General features: G+C 50.5%; 10 protein-coding genes across 10 annotated transcripts; 7 read left to right on the forward strand and 3 right to left on the reverse strand.

The window, feature by feature from the left end:
• The first annotated feature begins 74 nt into the window (after positions 1-74).
• On the forward strand, positions 75-1,781 carry BDV14DRAFT_119646 (uncharacterized protein). Its single transcript, XM_073765865.1, has 2 exons — positions 75-420; positions 491-1,781. The coding sequence occupies exons 1-2, from the start codon at positions 236-238 to the stop codon at positions 1,629-1,631; spliced, it is 1,326 nt and encodes a 441-aa protein (XP_073624704.1). The 5' UTR covers positions 75-235; the 3' UTR covers positions 1,632-1,781.
• BDV14DRAFT_119642 (queuosine 5'-phosphate N-glycosylase/hydrolase) lies at positions 1,781-3,454 on the reverse strand. The gene is made up of 3 exons (XM_073765864.1): positions 2,778-3,454; positions 2,488-2,719; positions 1,781-2,433 (listed from the first exon to the last, which is right to left on the reverse strand). Exons 1-3 carry the CDS (start codon positions 3,348-3,350, stop codon positions 1,931-1,933), a joined length of 1,308 nt encoding a protein of 435 aa, XP_073624705.1. The 5' UTR covers positions 3,351-3,454; the 3' UTR covers positions 1,781-1,930.
• An 819-nt stretch (positions 3,455-4,273) lies between these two features.
• Positions 4,274-7,156, forward strand: BDV14DRAFT_119662 (E1 ubiquitin-activating protein ubaB). The gene is made up of 9 exons (XM_073765866.1): positions 4,274-4,676; positions 4,782-4,952; positions 5,072-5,308; positions 5,361-5,485; positions 5,535-5,599; positions 5,653-5,932; positions 5,997-6,172; positions 6,228-6,340; positions 6,391-7,156. Exons 1-9 carry the CDS (start codon positions 4,617-4,619, stop codon positions 7,012-7,014), a joined length of 1,851 nt encoding a protein of 616 aa, XP_073624706.1. The 5' UTR covers positions 4,274-4,616; the 3' UTR covers positions 7,015-7,156.
• Positions 7,157-7,297: 141 nt separating this feature from the next.
• Positions 7,298-11,197, reverse strand: BDV14DRAFT_192067 (uncharacterized protein; the record flags this gene model as incomplete). Its single annotated transcript, XM_073771583.1, has 6 exons — positions 7,298-7,455; positions 7,530-8,308; positions 9,004-9,110; positions 9,911-10,161; positions 10,283-11,031; positions 11,085-11,197. 6 exons carry the CDS (start codon positions 11,195-11,197, stop codon positions 7,298-7,300), a joined length of 2,157 nt encoding a protein of 718 aa, XP_073624707.1.
• A 163-nt stretch (positions 11,198-11,360) lies between these two features.
• Positions 11,361-11,842, forward strand: BDV14DRAFT_119737 (uncharacterized protein). The gene is made up of 2 exons (XM_073765869.1): positions 11,361-11,465; positions 11,519-11,842. Exons 1-2 carry the CDS (start codon positions 11,415-11,417, stop codon positions 11,699-11,701), a joined length of 234 nt encoding a protein of 77 aa, XP_073624708.1. The 5' UTR covers positions 11,361-11,414; the 3' UTR covers positions 11,702-11,842.
• A 1-nt stretch (position 11,843) lies between these two features.
• Positions 11,844-12,959, forward strand: BDV14DRAFT_119724 (uncharacterized protein). The gene is made up of 3 exons (XM_073765867.1): positions 11,844-12,339; positions 12,409-12,662; positions 12,751-12,959. The coding sequence occupies exons 1-3, from the start codon at positions 12,061-12,063 to the stop codon at positions 12,920-12,922; spliced, it is 705 nt and encodes a 234-aa protein (XP_073624709.1). The 5' UTR covers positions 11,844-12,060; the 3' UTR covers positions 12,923-12,959.
• Positions 12,960-13,411: 452 nt separating this feature from the next.
• BDV14DRAFT_119730 (arrestin C-terminal domain-containing protein) lies at positions 13,412-15,161 on the reverse strand. The gene is made up of 3 exons (XM_073765868.1): positions 14,878-15,161; positions 13,930-14,814; positions 13,412-13,872 (listed from the first exon to the last, which is right to left on the reverse strand). The coding sequence occupies exons 1-3, from the start codon at positions 14,953-14,955 to the stop codon at positions 13,630-13,632; spliced, it is 1,206 nt and encodes a 401-aa protein (XP_073624710.1). The 5' UTR covers positions 14,956-15,161; the 3' UTR covers positions 13,412-13,629.
• Positions 15,162-16,310: 1,149 nt separating this feature from the next.
• BDV14DRAFT_203491 (putative DNA polymerase delta subunit 4) lies at positions 16,311-17,000 on the forward strand (the record flags this gene model as incomplete). Its single annotated transcript, XM_073774293.1, has 3 exons — positions 16,311-16,665; positions 16,717-16,784; positions 16,857-17,000. The coding sequence occupies 3 exons, from the start codon at positions 16,311-16,313 to the stop codon at positions 16,998-17,000; spliced, it is 567 nt and encodes a 188-aa protein (XP_073624711.1).
• A 981-nt stretch (positions 17,001-17,981) lies between these two features.
• BDV14DRAFT_203492 (CFEM domain-containing protein) lies at positions 17,982-18,720 on the forward strand (the record flags this gene model as incomplete). The annotated part of the gene is made up of 3 exons (XM_073774294.1): positions 17,982-18,062; positions 18,115-18,253; positions 18,332-18,720. The coding sequence occupies 3 exons, from the start codon at positions 17,982-17,984 to the stop codon at positions 18,718-18,720; spliced, it is 609 nt and encodes a 202-aa protein (XP_073624712.1).
• A 492-nt stretch (positions 18,721-19,212) lies between these two features.
• BDV14DRAFT_179875 (uncharacterized protein) lies at positions 19,213-19,864 on the forward strand. The gene has a single exon (XM_073769825.1). The coding sequence runs from the start codon at positions 19,280-19,282 to the stop codon at positions 19,769-19,771; it is 492 nt and encodes a 163-aa protein (XP_073624713.1). The 5' UTR covers positions 19,213-19,279; the 3' UTR covers positions 19,772-19,864.
• Positions 19,865-19,958: the final 94 nt, after the last annotated feature.

A 19,958-nucleotide genomic window follows, 5' to 3' on the forward strand; every position in this document is an offset into this window, starting at 1 on the left:
AGAAAAGGCGCCAGTCACATGACATTAGAGGGTACAGGAAGTTGCGCCTGTTTGGACCTCACCACCCCTTCAAACAACTCTGTTGGAACTCAATCTTGTGATAACGCCGTCTGTTGAAGGCCAAAGCATTAGACAGCTGTGTTCATTGATTTTCTAGGCACTTGAGAAGATCTACTACTCATCTCCGCATCCAATTCAACCACCACCTCCGGAGACCATCACAAGCTCTAAGAGAATGAATAACAGGCCTGTTGAGCAGGCATTGGCTACTTTGCTACCTACGCATGCAAATGATATTCCTCCAGAGCTTCGAAGCCTTGCACTATCGTTTGTCGCGCAGTCTCGGAGTCTCGCTTCAAGTCTGAAGCCGGACGAGGAGATCGCGCGTCCATTCGCTTGCGCCGAATTAGCCTGCAAAAGGTCATTATTCATATTTCGTGACCCTTTACCCTCAGAATGAACCTCACTGACTGTTCTTTACGTTTCATAGGCTCGCACGCACACTCCAACTACCTCCGCTGCTCGGCCACCCGCCATGTCCCCCCCGAACCTACAAAAAGCTCTACTCGTTTCTTGAACAATCTTTGAGTCTGTCGAGCCCTAGGCGGACAGGAAGTGCATCAGCCCAAGGGACACCATCTCGCGCAGGATCTGTACCGACAACGCCTACGAAACAATCAAGGGTTACCCGGACTCCATCGAAAGCAGCGGCACCACCGCGAGGATTAGAGAATACGCCAAGCAAACCTACGCCTTTGAAACGGACTCACACAAACACCGAGGAACCTCTCGGACAACGACAGATCAAGGCCAATACTAACGGTCACTTGACCTCTACCAAAATACCCGATGCGCCGGCGTGGATGATGTCGTCCATTCGGACAGTATGTAAGATACTATCGACACCAGCCCCACGGATGAGCACGTGGTCCAGGCCCCCTATATCAAGAATACTTCCTCCGCATATATTCGCAGGTGTATCTTCGGTCCTGTACTTGGTCGATTCTACAGATGACCTTGATGAAGAAGCAACAGAGTTCCTCGAACCTGTCCTGACTGCGAAGGACAGAGAGAAGGAGGAAGATTTCAAAGAAATTATAAACGCGCTAGTTGTAGCGGTTTATTTCATAGCTCTTGCACGCCGTCGGCAATCGAGTGATACCTCTGCCGATGGGTCAGAAGATAGGTCCAGAAAAATGGACAAGAAGACCTTTGCCGAAATGCGCCAAACAGCACTAACGAGTCTCGGCCTCCCACACTCAGAACGCCGCCACCGCGAAGACGTCGATCAGTGGATTGCATTCATCATGGAACAAGATTGGGCCCACGGTAAAGAGTGGTTCGAGAACATCCCGCAAGCCGGAGACCTAGATGGCGACGAGCAGTACCTCTCTGATGGCGGCGACGCAAACGACAACCGTAACGCCAAGCGCTTGAAACCTGCATCTGGTGATCGAGGCATGTTTGCCGCTGGGGACGTCTCGAGGCGTGGCCTCCTCCCTGGCTTGGGAACGATGATGCAAGATCGCGTCGACTGGCTTAGTCCGGAGCGGAGGGAGGACTACATTGAGTGGAAGGCAGACATTGAGGCTCGGGCTGCGGCTGCTTCGATGCTTGGAGCAACAAATTGAACGTGGGCTAAATATGTAGGAGGCATTTGAGCATTAATACCATGATACCCTGGCCTCGCGGCACTCTCATTCTTGTTTATCGTCACATCTATCTATCCGATCAACATCCGTACCCTCAAGAAACAACGCCCCGCAATCTCTGCTTCCAACGCCGAGAGCCCAACATTAACAATAAAAACCAATCAAGTCTATAAGTCCGATAACCATGGACAGGTATCAAAGGGGGTATAGTGAGAAACAACGAGCGGCGAAAGGAGAATAATACGGCAGTAGAAGAGCGACGAAACGACTTGAAGACATCAATACCAGATACTCCTCGTCCGGTGATGCGGGATAGTTTCCTGCCCGTCCTTCTCAAGCTCTTTTATCGTATCGTAGAGGAAGAAATCGATGAGGATGGCGTTGATGCCGACGCCTTTGCCTGTCAGCGGTTTGCTGGAACTACTGTGTCGGCTGTGGCGGCGGAACTGGGGGCTTGGTGGTTGAGATGGGATATCTGTGTCCTTGTCCGTACCATTTTGAGAGTGAGAGGGCTCTCGCGAGTGTCCGTTGACGTGCGATAATACTTGGTCAGAGTATCCGTTCTGTTGCGCCTGGCCGTTCGTCTTTGCGGCGGCGACCTCTGGGTGCTGTTTCTCGATCTCGCGTCGGATAAGCTCAACGCACCAGATGCTGGTTGCGCGGAGTTCGATTTCCCAGTTGGAGCCGCTGGGGATTTCATCTTGCTTGCGGATGCGTGTTTCGAGTGGTGGTGAGTACATCAGGCACCCGAGGTAGTGAAGCATTTGGGGGATGCGGTAGTCTGAACACAATCAGTATGTGAAACGGGCGGAGTATAGTCTATAGGGAAGCATACCGGCGAACATGGTGATCTTGTCAATGTCCTGGAACTCGCCGTAGCCCTCGCCGTCGAAACATGCCCAGAGATCCGCGACCAGGATTTGAGCGCGTTTATAAAGGCGGACCCGGCGCCCTTGAAAAATTGCTTCGTCGCGGAAGCACGAGAAGCTCTCAGCTAGGAGATTGACTAGGGAGGCGGCTGAGTGGTTGGCGCTGTAGATGCAATTGATGAAGCTTCCGTCGAAGTCCTAGAAGGGAATGGGTTATTGGTATCGCTGGCTTCAAGAAAAGCGCCTATCAACATACATTGCATATGACTCGTCCGGCTTCGCGCAAACACTCGAGACGTTCCTTGAGCAAGGGCATTTCCTCATCCGTTGCGGAGCGGAACACATGCTTGATTAGGTCCTCCGTGCACTCCTCTTCATTGACCCAGAACTCCGGGTTCGTAATCCCGATATCCTCATCCAAAGCCCTTTGTAAAGCAGCAACCAAGCTCCAATAACCAGTCCACTTCTTCCCTCGGTATTCGATCGAAAAGCGCTTCTCCTCCGACTCGGCCGACCAGAAACTGAAATTCAGCAAGTCCATTGTGAAGATAAAGTCGACAGTGGCCTCATTCTTTGCCTTGGGGTGTAGCTCATGCTCCGACCAGCTGGCAGTGGAGTATTCCTTCTTCTGCATCTGGCGCCATATTGTGTCCGCGGCTTGCTTCGTCTTGGACGGATCTAGGGCGACGTCGATGGCATTGTCGAAGACGTATTGGGAGTTCTCGAGGACCTTGGTTTCTGCGGCCCCTGGGTTCGCGGCGCCTCCTCCTAAACCAAGCGACTTGCGGAGGAGTGCGATCAGCTCGTGGTCTACCTCATCGTCAGACATTGGCGGCGATTGTGCTGTTGTTTCTTCCCTAGAACTGTCAGACGGGACGTAAAGGACGAGGGAAGGTAGGAAGAAAGAGAGAAAGAATCTGGGCAATTCGCTGAGGAAAGGGGTAACTAACGAGACTAGTAGTTGGGCTGCAAAATTTCAGCCCTGGTCCACGGTGTCTTAGGACGATTGCTCGTCTATCAGTTAGTATGGCTCACGGATGGACCCAAGCAATAATTTTGGAGATCATTCAAGAGCTCCGCGGCCCAAGCATTCCGTGACAGCCACCACCAACCTAAATAATCCAAGGAAGTTTCTGCAGAATCTTCGAGAATTGAGAATCTTCGAATTCAGATTATTTGCCCGACAAGCAATCTTTATGTGTTTGACAGCTCTTTATTCAGAATTATTGCAAGGAATCTTTGTTTGATGATCATAGTGAGTTATGCACGTTTACATAAGCAGTGCACGGATATTCCACTTGGACAAATTAGGAAGTCACACAGATAAGAGCCTCAGGCAACATTTGTGCTATGTCCTCGAGCTGAGACACTCAATGCTGCCCTCACTTTCTGGCGCTTGGATCCAGTGAATGATGTCAAATAAGATGGCTTCTCACCTGTCTCTATCTTGTAGACGGATATAATTAGAGGGGATTTGAGTTGTTGTCTCTTCTATCACCTGCTCAGGCAGTGGCCGGTGAATGCAGCCCAGTATACTGCGACCTCCCGAGAGCTACAAGCTTTGATCCCCTGGTGTGCTTTCCTGAAATGCCACTTTTTGCCTCTGTTTTCTGTCTAAGAAAGGCAATTTGATATTTTGTGGTCTACCACTGACTATGTTGTGAGCCTGGTGCTTCTATACATAGCTCACTGAGGGGCGGCATCGGACAACGCGACGGGCCTGGCCAAGGTAACTACGAAGAAGTACCGAGAGCGTCGCATCACTGTTCCTTGTCCCAGAACTCAACTGCCATTTATTCTCTCAAAACCCATTACCCATTGAGGAGATTCATTGACGCTGAGAGGAGCTCACTTAGCTAGTTACCAGCTCCGAGAGCTAGTTGAGGGGCTGTTTGAAGTCGGCGGTTCGTCATTCTTTCATCTACTTCCGGAGCTCCAGCCGGGCTGCCTCTCTTTCTTCCTACTACTCCCTTGTGTTCAGCCGCCCTGCCCTCACTTCCTCCCTCTCATACCATCAATTCAATCTCCACACCCCTAAACTTTCACTTTGCGATGAATCAGTCTGCAGCCTGTTGTGTCCACTGAGTATCGAACCATGGCCCGCGACGCTCATCTGAAGCGCTCTCTCGGAACGCAAGCTAGGCGCATCAAAGAGGTACCCGAACACCGTCCTTGCTTTTACGGTTTGCATTTCGTCTTTTCGCAACTCAGTCTAAACTATGATCTCTTGGCTAAAATTCTGGCTCTTACGCATCTATAGTCACGAGTCCTACTTGTCGGCGCTGGTGGTATCGGCTGCGAGCTGCTTAAGAATCTCCTCCTCACCGGGTTCGGCGAAATCCATCTTATCGACCTCGATACGATAGACCTGAGCAACCTCAACCGCCAATTCCTGTTCCGCTACGAGCACATCAAGAAGTCAAAAGCACTCGTACGTTCCTGCGTCTTATACCATCTTCAACAACTGTTCCTTTGCCGACCTGGCGCAAGTCGGTTGGTCCCCGTCGCGCTATGTTACCGAGACATCTCTGACAAGACCGGTCATACTAGGTTGCCAAGGAAGTCGCGCAGAAATTCCAGCCTAGCACAAAGATCGAAGCCTATCATGCGAATGTAAAAGACAGCCAGTTTGGCGTGGATTGGTTTGCGGGTTTCAATGTCGTGTTCAACGCGCTCGACAACCTCGATGCGCGGCGTCATGTGAATAAGATGTGCTTGGCCGCCGATGTGCCCTTAATAGAGAGTGGAACAACCGGCTTCAATGGCCAAGTACAAGTCATTAAAAAGGTGAGCACATACCTCGCGGGGCCTTGAAGAACAATAATGCTAACGGCTGCAGGGTGTCACGGAATGTTACGATTGCAATTCTAAAGAGGTCCCCAAGTCTTTCCCTGTATGCACCATCCGAAGCACGCCAAGTCAACCGATTCACTGCATCGTTTGGGCGAAAAGCTATCTTTTACCGTATGTGACGAAGCCTCCCTGTGTGATGCGCTTAGCTAACCGCTCGAAGTGAACTGTTTGGAACCAGCGAGGCCGACACAGAATCTATGGACTATTCTGAAGATGCCGATAATGGTTTGTGACGTCCTTCAACCTTTGTATGATTTAAGCGTCTGACGTCTTCTCAGCCAAGGAAATCGAGAATTTGAAGGAGGAAGCCATCGCTTTGCAGAAAATACGCCAGTCAATGGGCTCCCCCGAGTTCACTCGAAAGGTCTTTGAGAAAGTGTTCAAGGATGACATTACCCGATTGCGTGGAATGGAAGACATGTGGAAGACACGAAAAGCTCCGGAGCCTATGGACTTCGACAAACTAGAAGAGGCAATGTCTACTGTAGAGTCGGCCATCTCTTTGACTGACCAGAGGGTGTGGACACTGGCCGAGAACTTGGCTGTTTTCAAGGACAGGTAGGGCTTAGCTTTACTGATTAGATAACTTCCTCGTCCAAGCTTTGCTGACATGGAAAAATAGTTTGGAGCGGTTGAGCAAGCGCCTAAAAACGATGCAAGAGTCGGACGACGGCGACTCGTCGGCAATCATGGAGTTTGACAAGGACGACGTTGATACGTTGGACTTTGTCACGGCGAGTGCGAACTTACGCGCGACTATCTTCGACATCGAACCGAAGTCAAAATTTGATACGAAGCGTAAGACCTGATGTCCCAAACGTACAATGCACCTCACTGACACTTGGACACTCAGAAATGGCGGGTAACATCATCCCAGCAATTGCAACCACGAACGCGATGGCGGCAGGTCTTTGTGTCCTTCAATCGTTCAAGGTCCTGAAAGGCGATTATGAGCATGCGAAGATGGTAAGACTGATCCAACTGCGAGCCCATCGGCATGCTAACCCCTCCGATAGGTCTTCCTTGAGCGCTCAGCGGCACGTGCAATAAACTCTGAACCCCTGAACTCGCCCAACCCTAACTGTCCCGTCTGTTCTGCTATTTATGTCAAGGTCAAGGTAGACTTGACGCGCGCCTCGTTGAATGACCTCGTCGAGAACCTTCTTAGAAAGCAGCTCGAGTACGGAGAAGAGTTTTCCATCAATACCGAACAGGGCACCATCTATGACCCAGATCTCGACGATAACCTCCCGAAAAAGCTCTCAGATCTCGGTGTCGAATATTCAAGCTTTGTTACAGTCATCGACGAAGATGATCAACCACGGGTCAACCTCCAACTCATTGTCGTTCCTGTGGAGAAGCCATCATCTGAAGAATCATCAGCAGAGGAGCAAATTGTTGTGCTCGACAAGGTACCCGAAATCCCACGCAAGCCAAAGGCACCTACCCCGGCTCCGGAAGCCGATCAGGTCAATGGAACGTTAGGAAAACGAAAACGCGGTCCTGAGGAAGCCGAGCTCAACGGCGACCCTCCTACCAAGCGCGTGGCGGAGGTATCCATCTCAGATGGTGTCGACAAAGCACACCCGATTAATCTAGATGAGTCCGACGGAGGTGCTATCCTCATTGACGATGATTGAGCACAAAACTGCATGCGCAACAGCAACCCGACGGCCATTGACATGTAACTTTCTTCTTTTTCTTCTCTTGTTTTCCAATTGGGGGCATCTTTGATCTTGGGCTGGCTACCTTTTTCTCTTTCTATCTTCAACACATGGTGCCATTTACCTCCTGTAACATACTTCTCAGTTACGAACTCGAGCGCATCCGCCGAGAATAGATTCTACGGCCTGTCATTGAAATCTTCTTTCCACTTATCGTACATACATATCTCTCATCGCTAGTACTTGAAGCAGTGCGTAATTACAGCGCACTAAGTCCCCCATCTAGATTGATTACACAGTTATTCGCATACTCATTCTGCGCCAGGAAGACCGCCGCGTCCGCAATTTCATGCGGTTGTCCAAAGCGCCGGAGCGGAATCTCTTCTTTCAATTTGGCATTCTCGCCCTCGCTAAAATCTATAAAACCAAGTCAGCTTTTACCTCCTTCGATTGCCAGTTAATGGATGAGCAAAGAAAGGAAATCAACAAACCAGCAATCATAGGCGTCTCAATATACCCCGGCACAATCGCATTACACCTAATAACCTGCCCCCGAAGCGACTTCGAGACCTCAACGGTAAGACTCCTCGTTAGACCAAGAACACCCGCTTTCGACGCCGCGTAGGGGACAGCACCCGTCCCACCCTTGAGTGCAAGTAGAGAGGCGATATTGATAATGCATTTGGATTGTGGTGGTGGTGGTACGTCGTCCGTCCCGCGATTCTTGCTCCCCATCCGACTCCGAATTGAGGCGCGCACAAGGGCCCGCGAAGTGAGTAGTGACCCCTCAAGGTTCGTCCTTAGCACCTGCGAGATATCGTCCGGATCTGTGCGCGGGAGGACAGTAGACGTTGAGATCCCGGCTGCGTTGATGAGAATGGAGACGGGCGTCATGGCCGTTTCGAGTTGTTTGGTCCAGGTTGATGCTGTGGATATGTCGCCTACTAGCAGGTTGACTCTTTTCGATATTTCGACGACTGTACCTTGTGTTGGTGGGATATCACCACCAGTCTGCTGATAGCCCTCTGGTGCCTTCGTAGCAATGCCGTTATCACTATCCGTCGCGTCGGCAATGGCATGTGATTGGAACGTGGCAGGCTCTAGTTGCTTTGCGGCGCGAAGCAAGCGCTCGTAGGACCGTCCGACGAGGATAATGCGGTCAATGCCCTCGTTGAGGAAGCGCTCTGCAATTGAGAAGCCGATTCCTGAGGATCCACCTGTGATCATGCATGTCCGGCCTGAAAGGCGGTTTGAGGGATGGAATGTTGCGCTGTTTGGGGTGGGGGTGTAGGAGGTGAATGTGCGGGTTTGCGAAGGAATTTGGATAAGACATATGTTTAACCTCCTGGCCGCGGGATTTGCGCGGAGGGGAGGCGTGTATATGCGATGCATCTTGACGCTATGATGGAGACGCTGAAGCTAAGATGACTGAAGTATGGAGCGCTGTTTCCTCAGATCTGCATCCGTTCAATTGAGATCAAGTAACGGAGATTCAAGTGAATGCATTCGACTGTGCGAATCGTTAGTATCAGCTTCACTCCTTGAACCCAATAAAGTATTTTACCTTCTACACTTCTCTGTCCAAACTCCAAACATATCTGATCGGAAAGAAGCCGAGGAAGCCTGGAACGCAGGCTGCAGCGGAGGTGGAGCGGAGCGGAGCTTCAGCACAGACCACAAAGTCGCGCCGTCGCCATCTTTTCTTCTCCGAGTCCCTCACTTTGCCTCCTCGAATTTCCTCAACTCAACACCAAATAATCCAGCCACTACTCCCCCACAATGGCCTCCTCAGACACCCCACAACACGAATTCATAACCCTCGTCTCAGGCGACAACTTCGAGTTCATCGTTCCGCGCAGCACAGCATGTATCTCCGGGACGATACGGCGCATGCTTGATCCGTCCAGTTAGTGCCATCTATCTTACTTACAACTCACTCTTCTTCAATTAATCAGTCTTGCTAACATGCCTCTCTCTGTGCGCGCAGGTAAATTCTCCGAAGCCCTCAGCGGCCGCTGCGTCCTCGAGAACCTAAGCGGTGTCGTCCTCGAAAAGATCTGCGAGTACCTTTGCTACAACGAGAAGAACAAGAACCAGACAAATGTACCGGATATGGACATTCCGCCGGAGCTTTGTCTGGAGTTGTTGATAGCGGCGGATTATTTGGATGCGTGAGGGGATGAGCAGTGAGGTACGCGCGAGATACTTGATGGCTACCGGCTACCAACTACTTATGGTTGTGGTTGGATTTCTTGAGATTGAGACTAACTGAGTCGTTTTAGAGACATCATCGAGACACGATTCACGAACACGAATTACTAGAAGACATTGCAGCATTTTATGCGGGGTTTTATTTGGGATATATTACGTTAAGATGGCGTTTCCGCGGGTTGGCATATACGGAGGACTCATTTTCACTATTAATTTCCTGTTCCATGAACCGTGGCCTTCCGGGCGGGCTGTTGGTGTTCCCTTCTTTCATTTCTCTTTCCAGCATCATATGGCTGGGTTTCGATGCTTTCGTGAGGAGCCCAGCACCGTAAGTGCAACCATCTTCGCATCTGCGACCAGTCCATACCATGGCTGGAAGCTCTAATGAAGATGGTAGATTGAGTAGCATCCCCATCTTTCAGCCGTGATCCAACTCGCATGGATTCTTGGCCTCATTCTCGGGGAGACAAAACTTTTGTGGCCATTGCCTTTTTGACTTGGCCCTAAGATTCTTCAGTCATCTGGCTGACATTGCAATCAATCAACGTTTCTTGTTGTGTCTGGGGGGACCTCGTCCTGCTCTTTTGTTCCCACCAGCAGGTCGCGCCGCGTAGAGCTTCTCCTTCCCAAAAGCAGAATCGGCGATGCGGAGGTAACTGACGACGCCCTGGTCGACTACAGCTAGAATGACATTCCGATATCCATTGCGTAGCCGAACATAGAGTTGTCTGTCAGGATTTGGTGGATCTAAGGGCGTGCTTTCGAGTAGAGGGCCAATTTGGGATAATCTGGGCACGTTGGTATCTGTTCGGGCGTTGATGACTGCGATTTTGAAGTCAGGCTTGGGTGGAGCCGACTTTTTGAAGGCCGTCGATGGTTTGTAGACGTGCCATACGACAATGTAGGGCTGCTCTGTTTGTGAAGGTGCTGAGACAGTGGTGGGGTCGTAGAAGGGAATGATGGAAAGGTTGCGGTAGATGTTGTCTGTGAAAGCATTAGCAGGATTCGATGACACACGGATTGATGTTCGTACTGTAGCTGCGATGGAACCCTAGGCCAGCTACAGGTCCCATTGTCGTGGTTGGGGCAGGATGGCATAGCCATTTGAGGAAGTTACTGAAGACTCCAATTAGCCCAGGCCCCTTTGGCTTCGGCGGCTCCGTGGCTGGCGCAACCTCGTGCCCATGCCATCCGGGTGCTCGAATAACCGCATAACCCAATCGCCTTAGCCCAGTGAAAACAGAGAACCTCTCCATTGTCAAACCGCCACGCCCGATGAGACACGCATACGCAGCCTGCAAGCTCATTGGGATGCCTGAATCCTCAATATCGTTCTCGTCTCCGTCTCCGACAGAACAGCGAGGCCATCGCATATCCAGACTACCTCTTTCAAGCAGGTACAAAGCTTCTTCAGGAAGAAGCCATACCCGACCCCATCTATCTGCATGCCCTAGTGACTTGAAAAATTGTCCCTTCGGGTTCGCCACGTAAACGCATGCGTCTGGCGATACCTGTGCGCCGATTGAAGCGGGGGCTGGCTTCTCCGTAGAAGGTGTTTCGGCGACGGTGTCAAGGGTTTTCTGAGACGCAGGAGGGGCAGGCCCGTTCGGCGCGTAGACACCGAGCAGTCTGTTTTTCGGGTGGTGCAGTCGAGGGTATGCGAGAGCATTGTGCATCGCCTGCCGCGATGCGGAGAGGATGTCGGCTTGGTAGAGGGTGGGGTTCGGTTCAAAGTCTTTTTCGCCGCGCTTTGGGAGGGAGGCATCGGTGGAGTCTGTCAGGCTGCGCAAGTCAATCTCAAGGTACTTAACATAGGTGCATCTGTAGCAACTAACAAGGAAAGATTGCTAAGCATGCGAAAGTCCTGAGTCTCGTCCGACAGATCGATATCGGCGCCTCCCCCTCCGGTAGAGGGGTTATTGATCGCGGCTTCATCCAAGTCCGCCATGATAAAAGCGATACTTAGATAAAGCTGGCTGAAAGATAGAGAGGTGGTGGTGGATGAGCCGTTGCGGTGCGGAGAAGGAGAAAAAAGTTTGGAGAGACATCAGTCATCGGCGCAGGCCCGCATTGTAACTTTCGGTCCAGATCTCCTTCCCCACCGGTTTCCCCGTCTTGATTTGTTTTTCTATCTATGAAACTGCCTAGATTCCTGGAACTATATTATGGATCGCGAAAGGCCGAATTCAATCGACTATAATCAGGTTCTCACTCAGGTATGGAGCTCATTTGTTTTGTTTCTAAGCAACCCCGCCTAATATCGCTGCAGATCTCAAGCAATCTCGCTAACGCTCTTGAAACATTCGGGCCATCTTCCACTCAGTATCAGACAGTCCTGGACATGCTCAAGGACTATATGCAAGAGATAGACAGTCTCCAAAGCGAACGCAGACAGCGATTGGACCCCGACACTCTCAGCCTTGCTCTAGGTTTTCTGGATATTGGAAAATAGGCTTGCTATCTCGTTGATAGTAAACAGCTTGATTGATCATTGCCGCGTTGTGACATACGATATTGCGACTTTCATAAGGGATAACACCGTTGCCTGACTCGATTTGCGCTAAGACGGGCGGTGCATGAGGGGTTCTGTCAGATTCTCCAACTTGCACCTACCAGGTAACCTCACTACTCGCCGACTGCCTTGGCACCTTCAAAAACCGAACAGGCCTCAAAGCTTTTGGACACCTAAGTCGGTAGGTTGAATTGCGTGGGACTGTGACCAGGTTGGATACATATACAGCGATCTATCCATCTGCAAAGCCTTCTGCACCGCATATATAAGCACTCAAGCAATTACCAACAAACACAACAATGGCCACCACCTCAGAAACCACTCCTCTTCTCGCAGACCCAGAGACACCATCGTCCAGCCAGCACCAGGTCTCTCGAGATGGAGCAGAAGTCACCACCACGCCTGCCGCAAAACCACCCTACTTCCGAGCAATCGTCGTCCTCACGCATCTGAGCGCCGCGCTCTCGATACTGGCCTTTATCTGCCTTCTGGCCACCATCTGCATCGACGCAGCTGGTCCGGGAGGCTTCTACCTATTCTACTGGCTGCGCGATTATGTCCAAATTCTGTTAGGTCTTGTACGTTGCCCAATTCCACTTCCAGGATCCGCAGCGCGAATCAAGACATTCTGTCTAACAAAGCAACAGAGCATCCTAACTCTCATCATATCATCCCTCAACCTCCTCCGCTTCCGGCACTCCCAGCTCCAGCTCTGGCTCCCCGTAAACCTCATCGTCGACGCCATACTGATCGTGAATCTCCTCACGAATATCCCTGAAGCATTAGACGGCAACTTCGACCAAAGTCCCGACACGTGGTTACCAGACAAGAAGGCCTATAAGACCGCGCAGGCAGTGATTGTGATTCTGGGAATTGGACTCGTGAGTAGTTTGATTATTGGGTATGTGCTTCACTTTTCATTCCCTGTTCTTCTTATTGCGATGGGATCCTTGGTGGAATGGAACGTAGCTAATCATTGGCATTGGCAGATTGGCTCATCTCGCTCTGTTTCCGCTGCGCTGCTATGCGGCGGCTGTTAGTGGAGGTTGGGATTCTTGGAGGGTTCCGGGGGGTGAGTTCAGGATCGAGGTTGCTGTTAAATTCCTTCGACAGGAGGATGGGACTGGGACTGCGGAGGGGCAGGCTCGCGTCGTGGAGTAGTAAGTGTTGGTTTGACTCGCGGAGAGTTTGGTTAGCTATATGTCCTTAAGAGGACCTTGGATCCAAGTGTATATCAGCGTGAAGTTCGTCGACCATGGCAAGGATGACACCGGTATATATAGTTGGAGTTGAATAAAATACTTGATATTGATATTGATATCGATATCGACAGACACGGCTTGTGAACAGGGTAATAGATATTCAAGGCAAGATGGATATAGATCAATATGACACAGCCACAGCCACAGATACACTGTCCCACGTCCACCATGCTCAGATACTAGGAGAGTCAATCGAACAAACAAAACCCAACAAAATCACCAGACACCCCGCCCCCAAGGCCCCGTGATCCAAAAGAAAGCAGTAATTACAAAAATTCGGCTATCGAGAATTTCGAAAGATGACATGCAAAACATAATATAAACTCCGTAAGCCATGCATTCGTGAGACGTAAATGAACTGGCCTGTTTCTCTTTCTTCAGGCTGCAGTGTTGTACCGCCGGCGACACGTAGGTCTGATGGATAGATAGTTAGATGGCACGTGTAGGCTGACTCATTCGGTTATCCCAACCATTAACGTGATAGTTGATGACTCCGTCCTCCATAGTCAGGGATCGGAGTGTATTGAGTAGGTGAGATTCTTTAGCTGTTGCCTAGCTGTAAGATTCTCGTGAGGAGAGTGATGTGAGTTGGCAGTTTTCTGCAGCCTAATCTATTAAAGGCTTCTTTTGGTTGCCGACGATGGCGACTCCGAGGTGGCGGAGGCCGTTAGGGTCCGATGGACGGACAATGGAAGGCAGCGGTAGTAAAGGGTTGTCGGGGTTGATGTGGGCGGCTTCTCGGGCCGCTTGTTCGATGGCTTCCATTTCTTCTTTGCACCCGGCGTGGTCGAGTGGGCAAACGACGATTGGTTGCCGAATGATGATGTCCCGCGCGGATGTTAGATGCGCCTGTTAGTTATCTCATTAGTATGATGAGTCCATTGAGACGGGTTCTGCTTCACGAACCTTGACTGTTAAATAGTATTCAATCTTGTAGAGGCTTGCTGTGGTCGTAAAACCGCTGACGGCATACGTGGGAAATCCTGGTTTACCTCTAGGTAGTACACCCTCCCCATCGCGCAAGTCCTTTGCGGGAAACACGAGACCCATATTGGTCAAGAAGCCTGTCGGAGGCATCTTCACGCCAATTGGTTCGACCCGTTTCGTTAATGTCTTAACCTTCCGTTGTGGTTCGTCACCCTCATGGTTGTAAATAATTTCTTCGTCGATACCGATGGTGATTTTGTTTATTGTAACCTTCCTGGCCTTGCTAAGCCAGTCTGGATTTGGCGATAGTTTGACATAGACGCTCACCGGGTCCAGAGGACCGTATGACCACCGCGGCAAAGATATACCCAACGTCACTAAATGGTCCGATACATTCTCTGCTGACTCTGGACGATTGTACATTCCAAATGTTGATAATGTGTCGTAGCGCGCGATAGGGACCGGGAACGTGTATTTCCTTTGATCCGAGTGGCCTTGTTGTACCATTACCATAATCTCGTAGAATGTTTCCGCGGTGCGACTAGGCAGCTGCAAGCTAGCCGGAGGGACTCGTCTGGATGCATCTGGCCCACCTCGTCCGAATGGAATGAATAGGACGAATGGCAGATCCATTGACAATACTTCCTCATGTTCTCGGCCGGCTGGACAACGGAAGAGGAGCATTTCTTTTCCAACAGTATCGGTGATGTCTTTCCGGGGAGGCGCTAAGCGTTTCTTTGCGACAGAGTCGGCTGACGGGTGTATTGATTCGCGGCGGATGAGAGATACAGTGACGAGGGATACATTGACGGGGGCTGTAATGCCGACGCTGGGTCTAATCTCGACTTTACCTTCTATGCGAGGCTGAAATTGGTCAGAGTATTGCACTATGGAGTCGCATGATATGCATAGCAGCGCAGGACTTACCATAGTCGCAGATATCCCAGGGTATCCTATCAGAAAGTTGCCATTTGCAGGCCCCGACACTCGCACGAAGGCGGCCATTGTGAGAGTGCTGCTCCCGCACGACCATCGGCGGGGGTAAGGTGACGAGAATGCGACTTGGGAAGAACTCGCGGACTATAGAACCTCGGTGTTGATGACTTTGAAAGGTTCATAGAGGGCTTGATTCGAGGTTCAGGTCAGTCTGGCGAGGCAGCCCGTGCGACGGTGTAGCCCGCAGGGTGGTAAGCGACAGCTCGGGATCCGGACTTTAGGCGCGGCAGGCACACGAGGGTCGAGAAAAGAGACTAGAGTCGGAACGGTCGGTGGAAAGGGGCGTCGAGGAGCGCAACGGTGCAGAAAGGAGTTGGAGCCGCAGAGGGGCTGGAAGGCGGCTAAGTCGAGTCTTGCTCGAGGTTGTTGATTGTGGTGGGGAAACGAAGCTGAGGCTAAGAGACTCCAAGGTTGGGTCAACTTAGCTGACCAGATGCCACGACTGACTCGCTTGTCGGCCACAACTGCGAACTAATACGCTGTCGATCGCAGTCCTAGCCTTCGTCTTCTTCGACTCTTCGAGGCTTCGGCTGAAAGTGCGATGTTCCGTCGAGGGCGCTGGCCAAGAACCTCCACCACCTTAAAAAGAGCCAAGAACTGCCGTCTTTCCCTCCGACAAAAGACTGATTATCATTGCTTTTTCCGTGGTTTCAACGTCATACCTGCTTCTCCATTGAACAGAGCGCCCAGTCGAAACGGCCAATACTTGTCTCGGCTGAGGCCCAGACCCTTGAAAGCGATTGCCTGATAAGATCAGCGTCGCGGCTACATCTACTAGTAATCTCGTATACTTCTTGCTTACCCCAGGTCTCACTTGGTGAAACCCGGGGCAGGGCTGAATGCCGCCAACCGACTGCATTGGTCGGCTCATATGCCCTCCTACGTGGTGTCAAAAGCGTGGCGACCAGGATATTTGTCTTGTGGCCCGTTTCAGTGGATTAATGGTGGACATACTGGGCATCCAAGGCTCTGGCTGAGCCGCTTTGGTCTGCGCCTCACATTGCGAAAGATCATAAGCAACCCCACTTGGGCAACTACACTGCATTTTGCTGACAATTGAAGTCAGAAGCTCATTAATACTGGTGTACTATATGAATATGAAATGTTTTGTAAAATCTGTGTAAATAACTAACTATGGTTACTGTCCTGTTCCTGGAGTGAAATGTTGACTGTGAATAGATCTTGGATCGGTTGCCGCCGCAACGGATTGGATGACATCGATCGAGCCTCGTTCCCCCACACTCCTGCCAACCTGGACCACTCTTCTGCAACTTCCGACTTCTGACGAACTCCTTTCCACTTTCTCCGCTGTCAAGACACAGACTAGCATCTGTATACTTTTCAGATACCTCCAAATTTACAAAATGCCGCCCGCCCGTCGTCGAGGAGGAAACACTACCTCCGCCCGATCAAACCAGCCCGCTTTATCCTTCGGAACAAAGTCCAGAGTCACAAAGCCATCCGCAGCCCCTTCAACACCCTTCGAGAAAGCCAAGGCCCTTGAGCCTCTTGCTTCGGTAGTCCCTAAAGAAGATGCATCGAAAGATACTTCTGAGGAGCCCGAGAAACCTCATGTGGCGGAGCTTGCTGTGCGGTCTCAAGCGAAGGCGGAGATCCAGCAACCGTTGTCGGAGGAGGATAAGCTAGCAGCAAAGGTCACCAAGAAACAACTACAAGAATATTGGAACAAGGAGGATTCGAAGAACCGTGGACCGAGAGGTTAGTCACTTTTCATCTCTGTGCGTTGGATAGCATACTGACCGTTGGCAGTACATCACGAAAATCTTTCGTTGGACGAGAAGATACTGCGGCATTTTGATCTTTCTAGTCAATACGGGGTATGCCAATTATATAGCTCCTTCCGGACCACCTACGACTCTTCAAAGGATGAATCATGCTAACATTCGAAGCCCTGTATTGGCATTGCCCGCCTAAAACGTTGGCGACGAGCAGAGTCTCTGGACCTCCACCCTCCTATCGAGGTTCTCTCGGTCTTACTTAAACAGCAGGGCACCACGGGGCAACGAGCCTATATCGATGAGTTGCTATCATGAGCGCCGCTGACACACTCGGATGTAACATCTTACATCGGCTTGGTATAGGTTGTGACATATATTGGTGTTCGAGATCGGAACTACGCTAGGCGTTTGGAGTACACTGTACATACCCATTGAATATCATTTCTCTTTTCGCTATTCTTACTCGGGGACATTTGCTTTTCAGATGTTGAGACGCCATCTGCCGCTGCTAACCGGTCGGACAGAGAAAGTTGCTCTATACCTGACACAACCGTTCCTCAAGTTACTTTCATCGCCACCCAGAGAAGCGGTCTCAAGAAAAAGAGCCGAGACCTTCGAGGAGACACCGGCGGCTCCGATGTCCCTCGTTCTGCGCTCCTGGATGCCACCCAAATATGCCGAGCTACTCGCCCCTTCTTACACTTGGTCCTCTATTCTCGTCCCCTGAACTCGTCCTACCCTACTGTGTCCAGATGTGTCTTCATGCGTATGCAACACCAGTGCATTACTCCTTCCTTCAGCGGCCAAGCCTTCAGATATCTGAGTTGACGCCTCGGCCAGCCGTGGTATTTAAACTGTCCCTCATTGCATACTCTGCTTGAAATGTCAAACCAGCCGAATTCTCGATGACCCCACCAATTACCAACCATCCTCGATCTGGTCCTGATCACGCGGAGTCTTGTATAATTTGGTCACTAGCCCTGTTTAGTTGATGTCATGGCGCTCTTGATCTCTACCAGCTGTGTCACTTCTGAGCGCGTATACAGGCATCTCGGTCCACCGGTTCAAGGGTTCATATTAATAGAACATCCAATGGACGACAATAACTGGCAATGCGTCTTCTGAGGCATGTGATACGAAGTACCCAAGAGGCGATATGGTGGAGTGCTGAGTATAAAAAGGGCTGACGCCGCAGCATTGTAGGCTGCCCCTCTACTCTTTAGCTACCATAATCGTCTCCTGCCATTTCTGGATAAAGGACCACACTCTTTTCAACGAAAATAACTTCTCGTCGAAATGAAGCTTTGTACCGCCGCTACCACACTCCTTTGCGCAGGCCTATCGTTGGCCCAAATCATGGATATACCTGACTGCTCTGTAAGCTCCAGCAAACCGGTCTCTCTTCATAGCCACTACTAACCATTGATAGCTCCAATGCTTCATTGGAGCCATGTCTCATGATGGCTGCTCCTCTCTGACCGATTTTGCCTGCCACTGTGCCCGGCCTGCTCTCGTCAACGAGGTCACTCCTTGCGTCGAGCAAGCCTGCAATGAGCAAGACCAGTCCGGTCAGTTGTCCTTTAGTAGTCCCACCAGGTTTGACTCTGCGTCGGCATTAAATTCTTATACTGACTTTCGCACAAAAGCTGTCTCAAACGCTGTCATGACCGAATGCTCTAGCGCCGGAGTCCCGATCTCTATCCCCGCTGTCGGCGGAAATGCACCTGCAACCACAGCGACCGATACTGAGACAGAGACTGAGAGCCAGCCAACTGAGACAGGAGCTACACCATCTGATGGCCCCGTTAGTCCATCAGGCCCTATTATGACCCTTCCTACGTCGACTGATGTAGAACCTACGCCATCGCCAACACCGGTTGGGTCTTTGTCCAGTATCCCTTTGCTACCGAGTCATACTGGGCCGTTGAACTCTACTGTTACGTCGCCGCCATTCATTGGAGGCGGTAATTTGGTACAAGCCCCGGCTAACCTAATTGGCGCGGCGATTGCTGTTGTCGCTGGGTATTTTGTCTAGCTGCACTGCTGGTGCTGCCTGTTTGCTACGTCGCCAGATTTCGGTGAGCTGGAAGCATGAGCGATGTGGGATTCTGAGGGTAGACCTAGTAATATCGCATAATGGATCTGATGTTCTGGGGATCTTGACTTTATTAGTGGTCTGCATTTGTTGTGGGTAGCTGCCCAGTTAGCTTCGACTGCTTAATCAAGGCATCTGCATGGAGAATTCATTTGACGAGAAGAGCTTGCCCTACGTATATATCAATAGGATTGAAGTAAATACCATGGGATCTGGAGGCGTATTAACGGGAGATGATAGGCTGGGTATGCCGCTGGAAAGGTAACTTAGTATAGGATGTCTGTACAATGAAGCCATACATACTGAGATATAGGAATGAATAGATTTATTATTGTTATTCACATTCGTTGTGTCTTTATCTGTCCTTTAGAATACTAAAGCTTTATTGTTACTGTTTTAAGGGCAAAGAGTTCATTGTTTGTTGTTCACAATGTCAATATCAAGAGGGCTCACTGGCTTATGTCGTCGCCGCCGAGAACACAGTCACAGATATCTATGAATGTCCTGCTCCTTCCTCTTTAGTTTTTCAAAAATACTTCCCACTCAAGACGGTCCAATCCCAGGCACAAATGATTTCTTCTTTTACAACCCTTTGCTAATAATATTTTCCAAGTCCAAGTCCCCACGAAGCCTCTCGAACGCACCGAACTGCAAAGCAAGCAAAACCCTAGCTAGTATCAACACACCAACACATCAACAAACCAAGATGCCACCCCGACCCCGATTAAGGCAAGCAACACGCATAGGAGCTTTCTCAAATTTAGGCTTCCAAGAGGCACTTATGGTCACCTTCGTTACATTCCTTGGCCTCAGCGTCACTTTATGTTTTGTCAAATGCCTAGTTCAGACAGCCCTAGATGTTCAAGGGCTCTTCTTCGCAGTTAGAGACACCGAAGTGGGAAAGCGCACTCTGGCAAACATCGTGGTCTCGTTCATGGTGGGCTTTATGTTATTTTTGCATTTTTCGTTTTTTTCTCCATTTTCTGAATAAATCGAGTCGGTGTATTACGCGATGCTGACGGGCGGATGGTGTTATAGGCTGGAATGTTCTGGTTTCGGTTTGGGGGTATAATAAAGAGATTTATTCGTCCATGGACTTGGTTCGATGAGTGGTTTGGGTATTGGGCTGCTGGGACTCAGGCGGCTGGGATGGCTGGTACCGTCTTGGATGTGGTGAG

The sequence above is a fragment of the Aspergillus stella-maris genome, assembly GCF_047715825.1.
Source record: "Aspergillus stella-maris strain CBS 113639 unplaced genomic scaffold BDV14scaffold_60, whole genome shotgun sequence".
Taxonomy (NCBI): domain Eukaryota; kingdom Fungi; phylum Ascomycota; class Eurotiomycetes; order Eurotiales; family Aspergillaceae; genus Aspergillus; species Aspergillus stella-maris.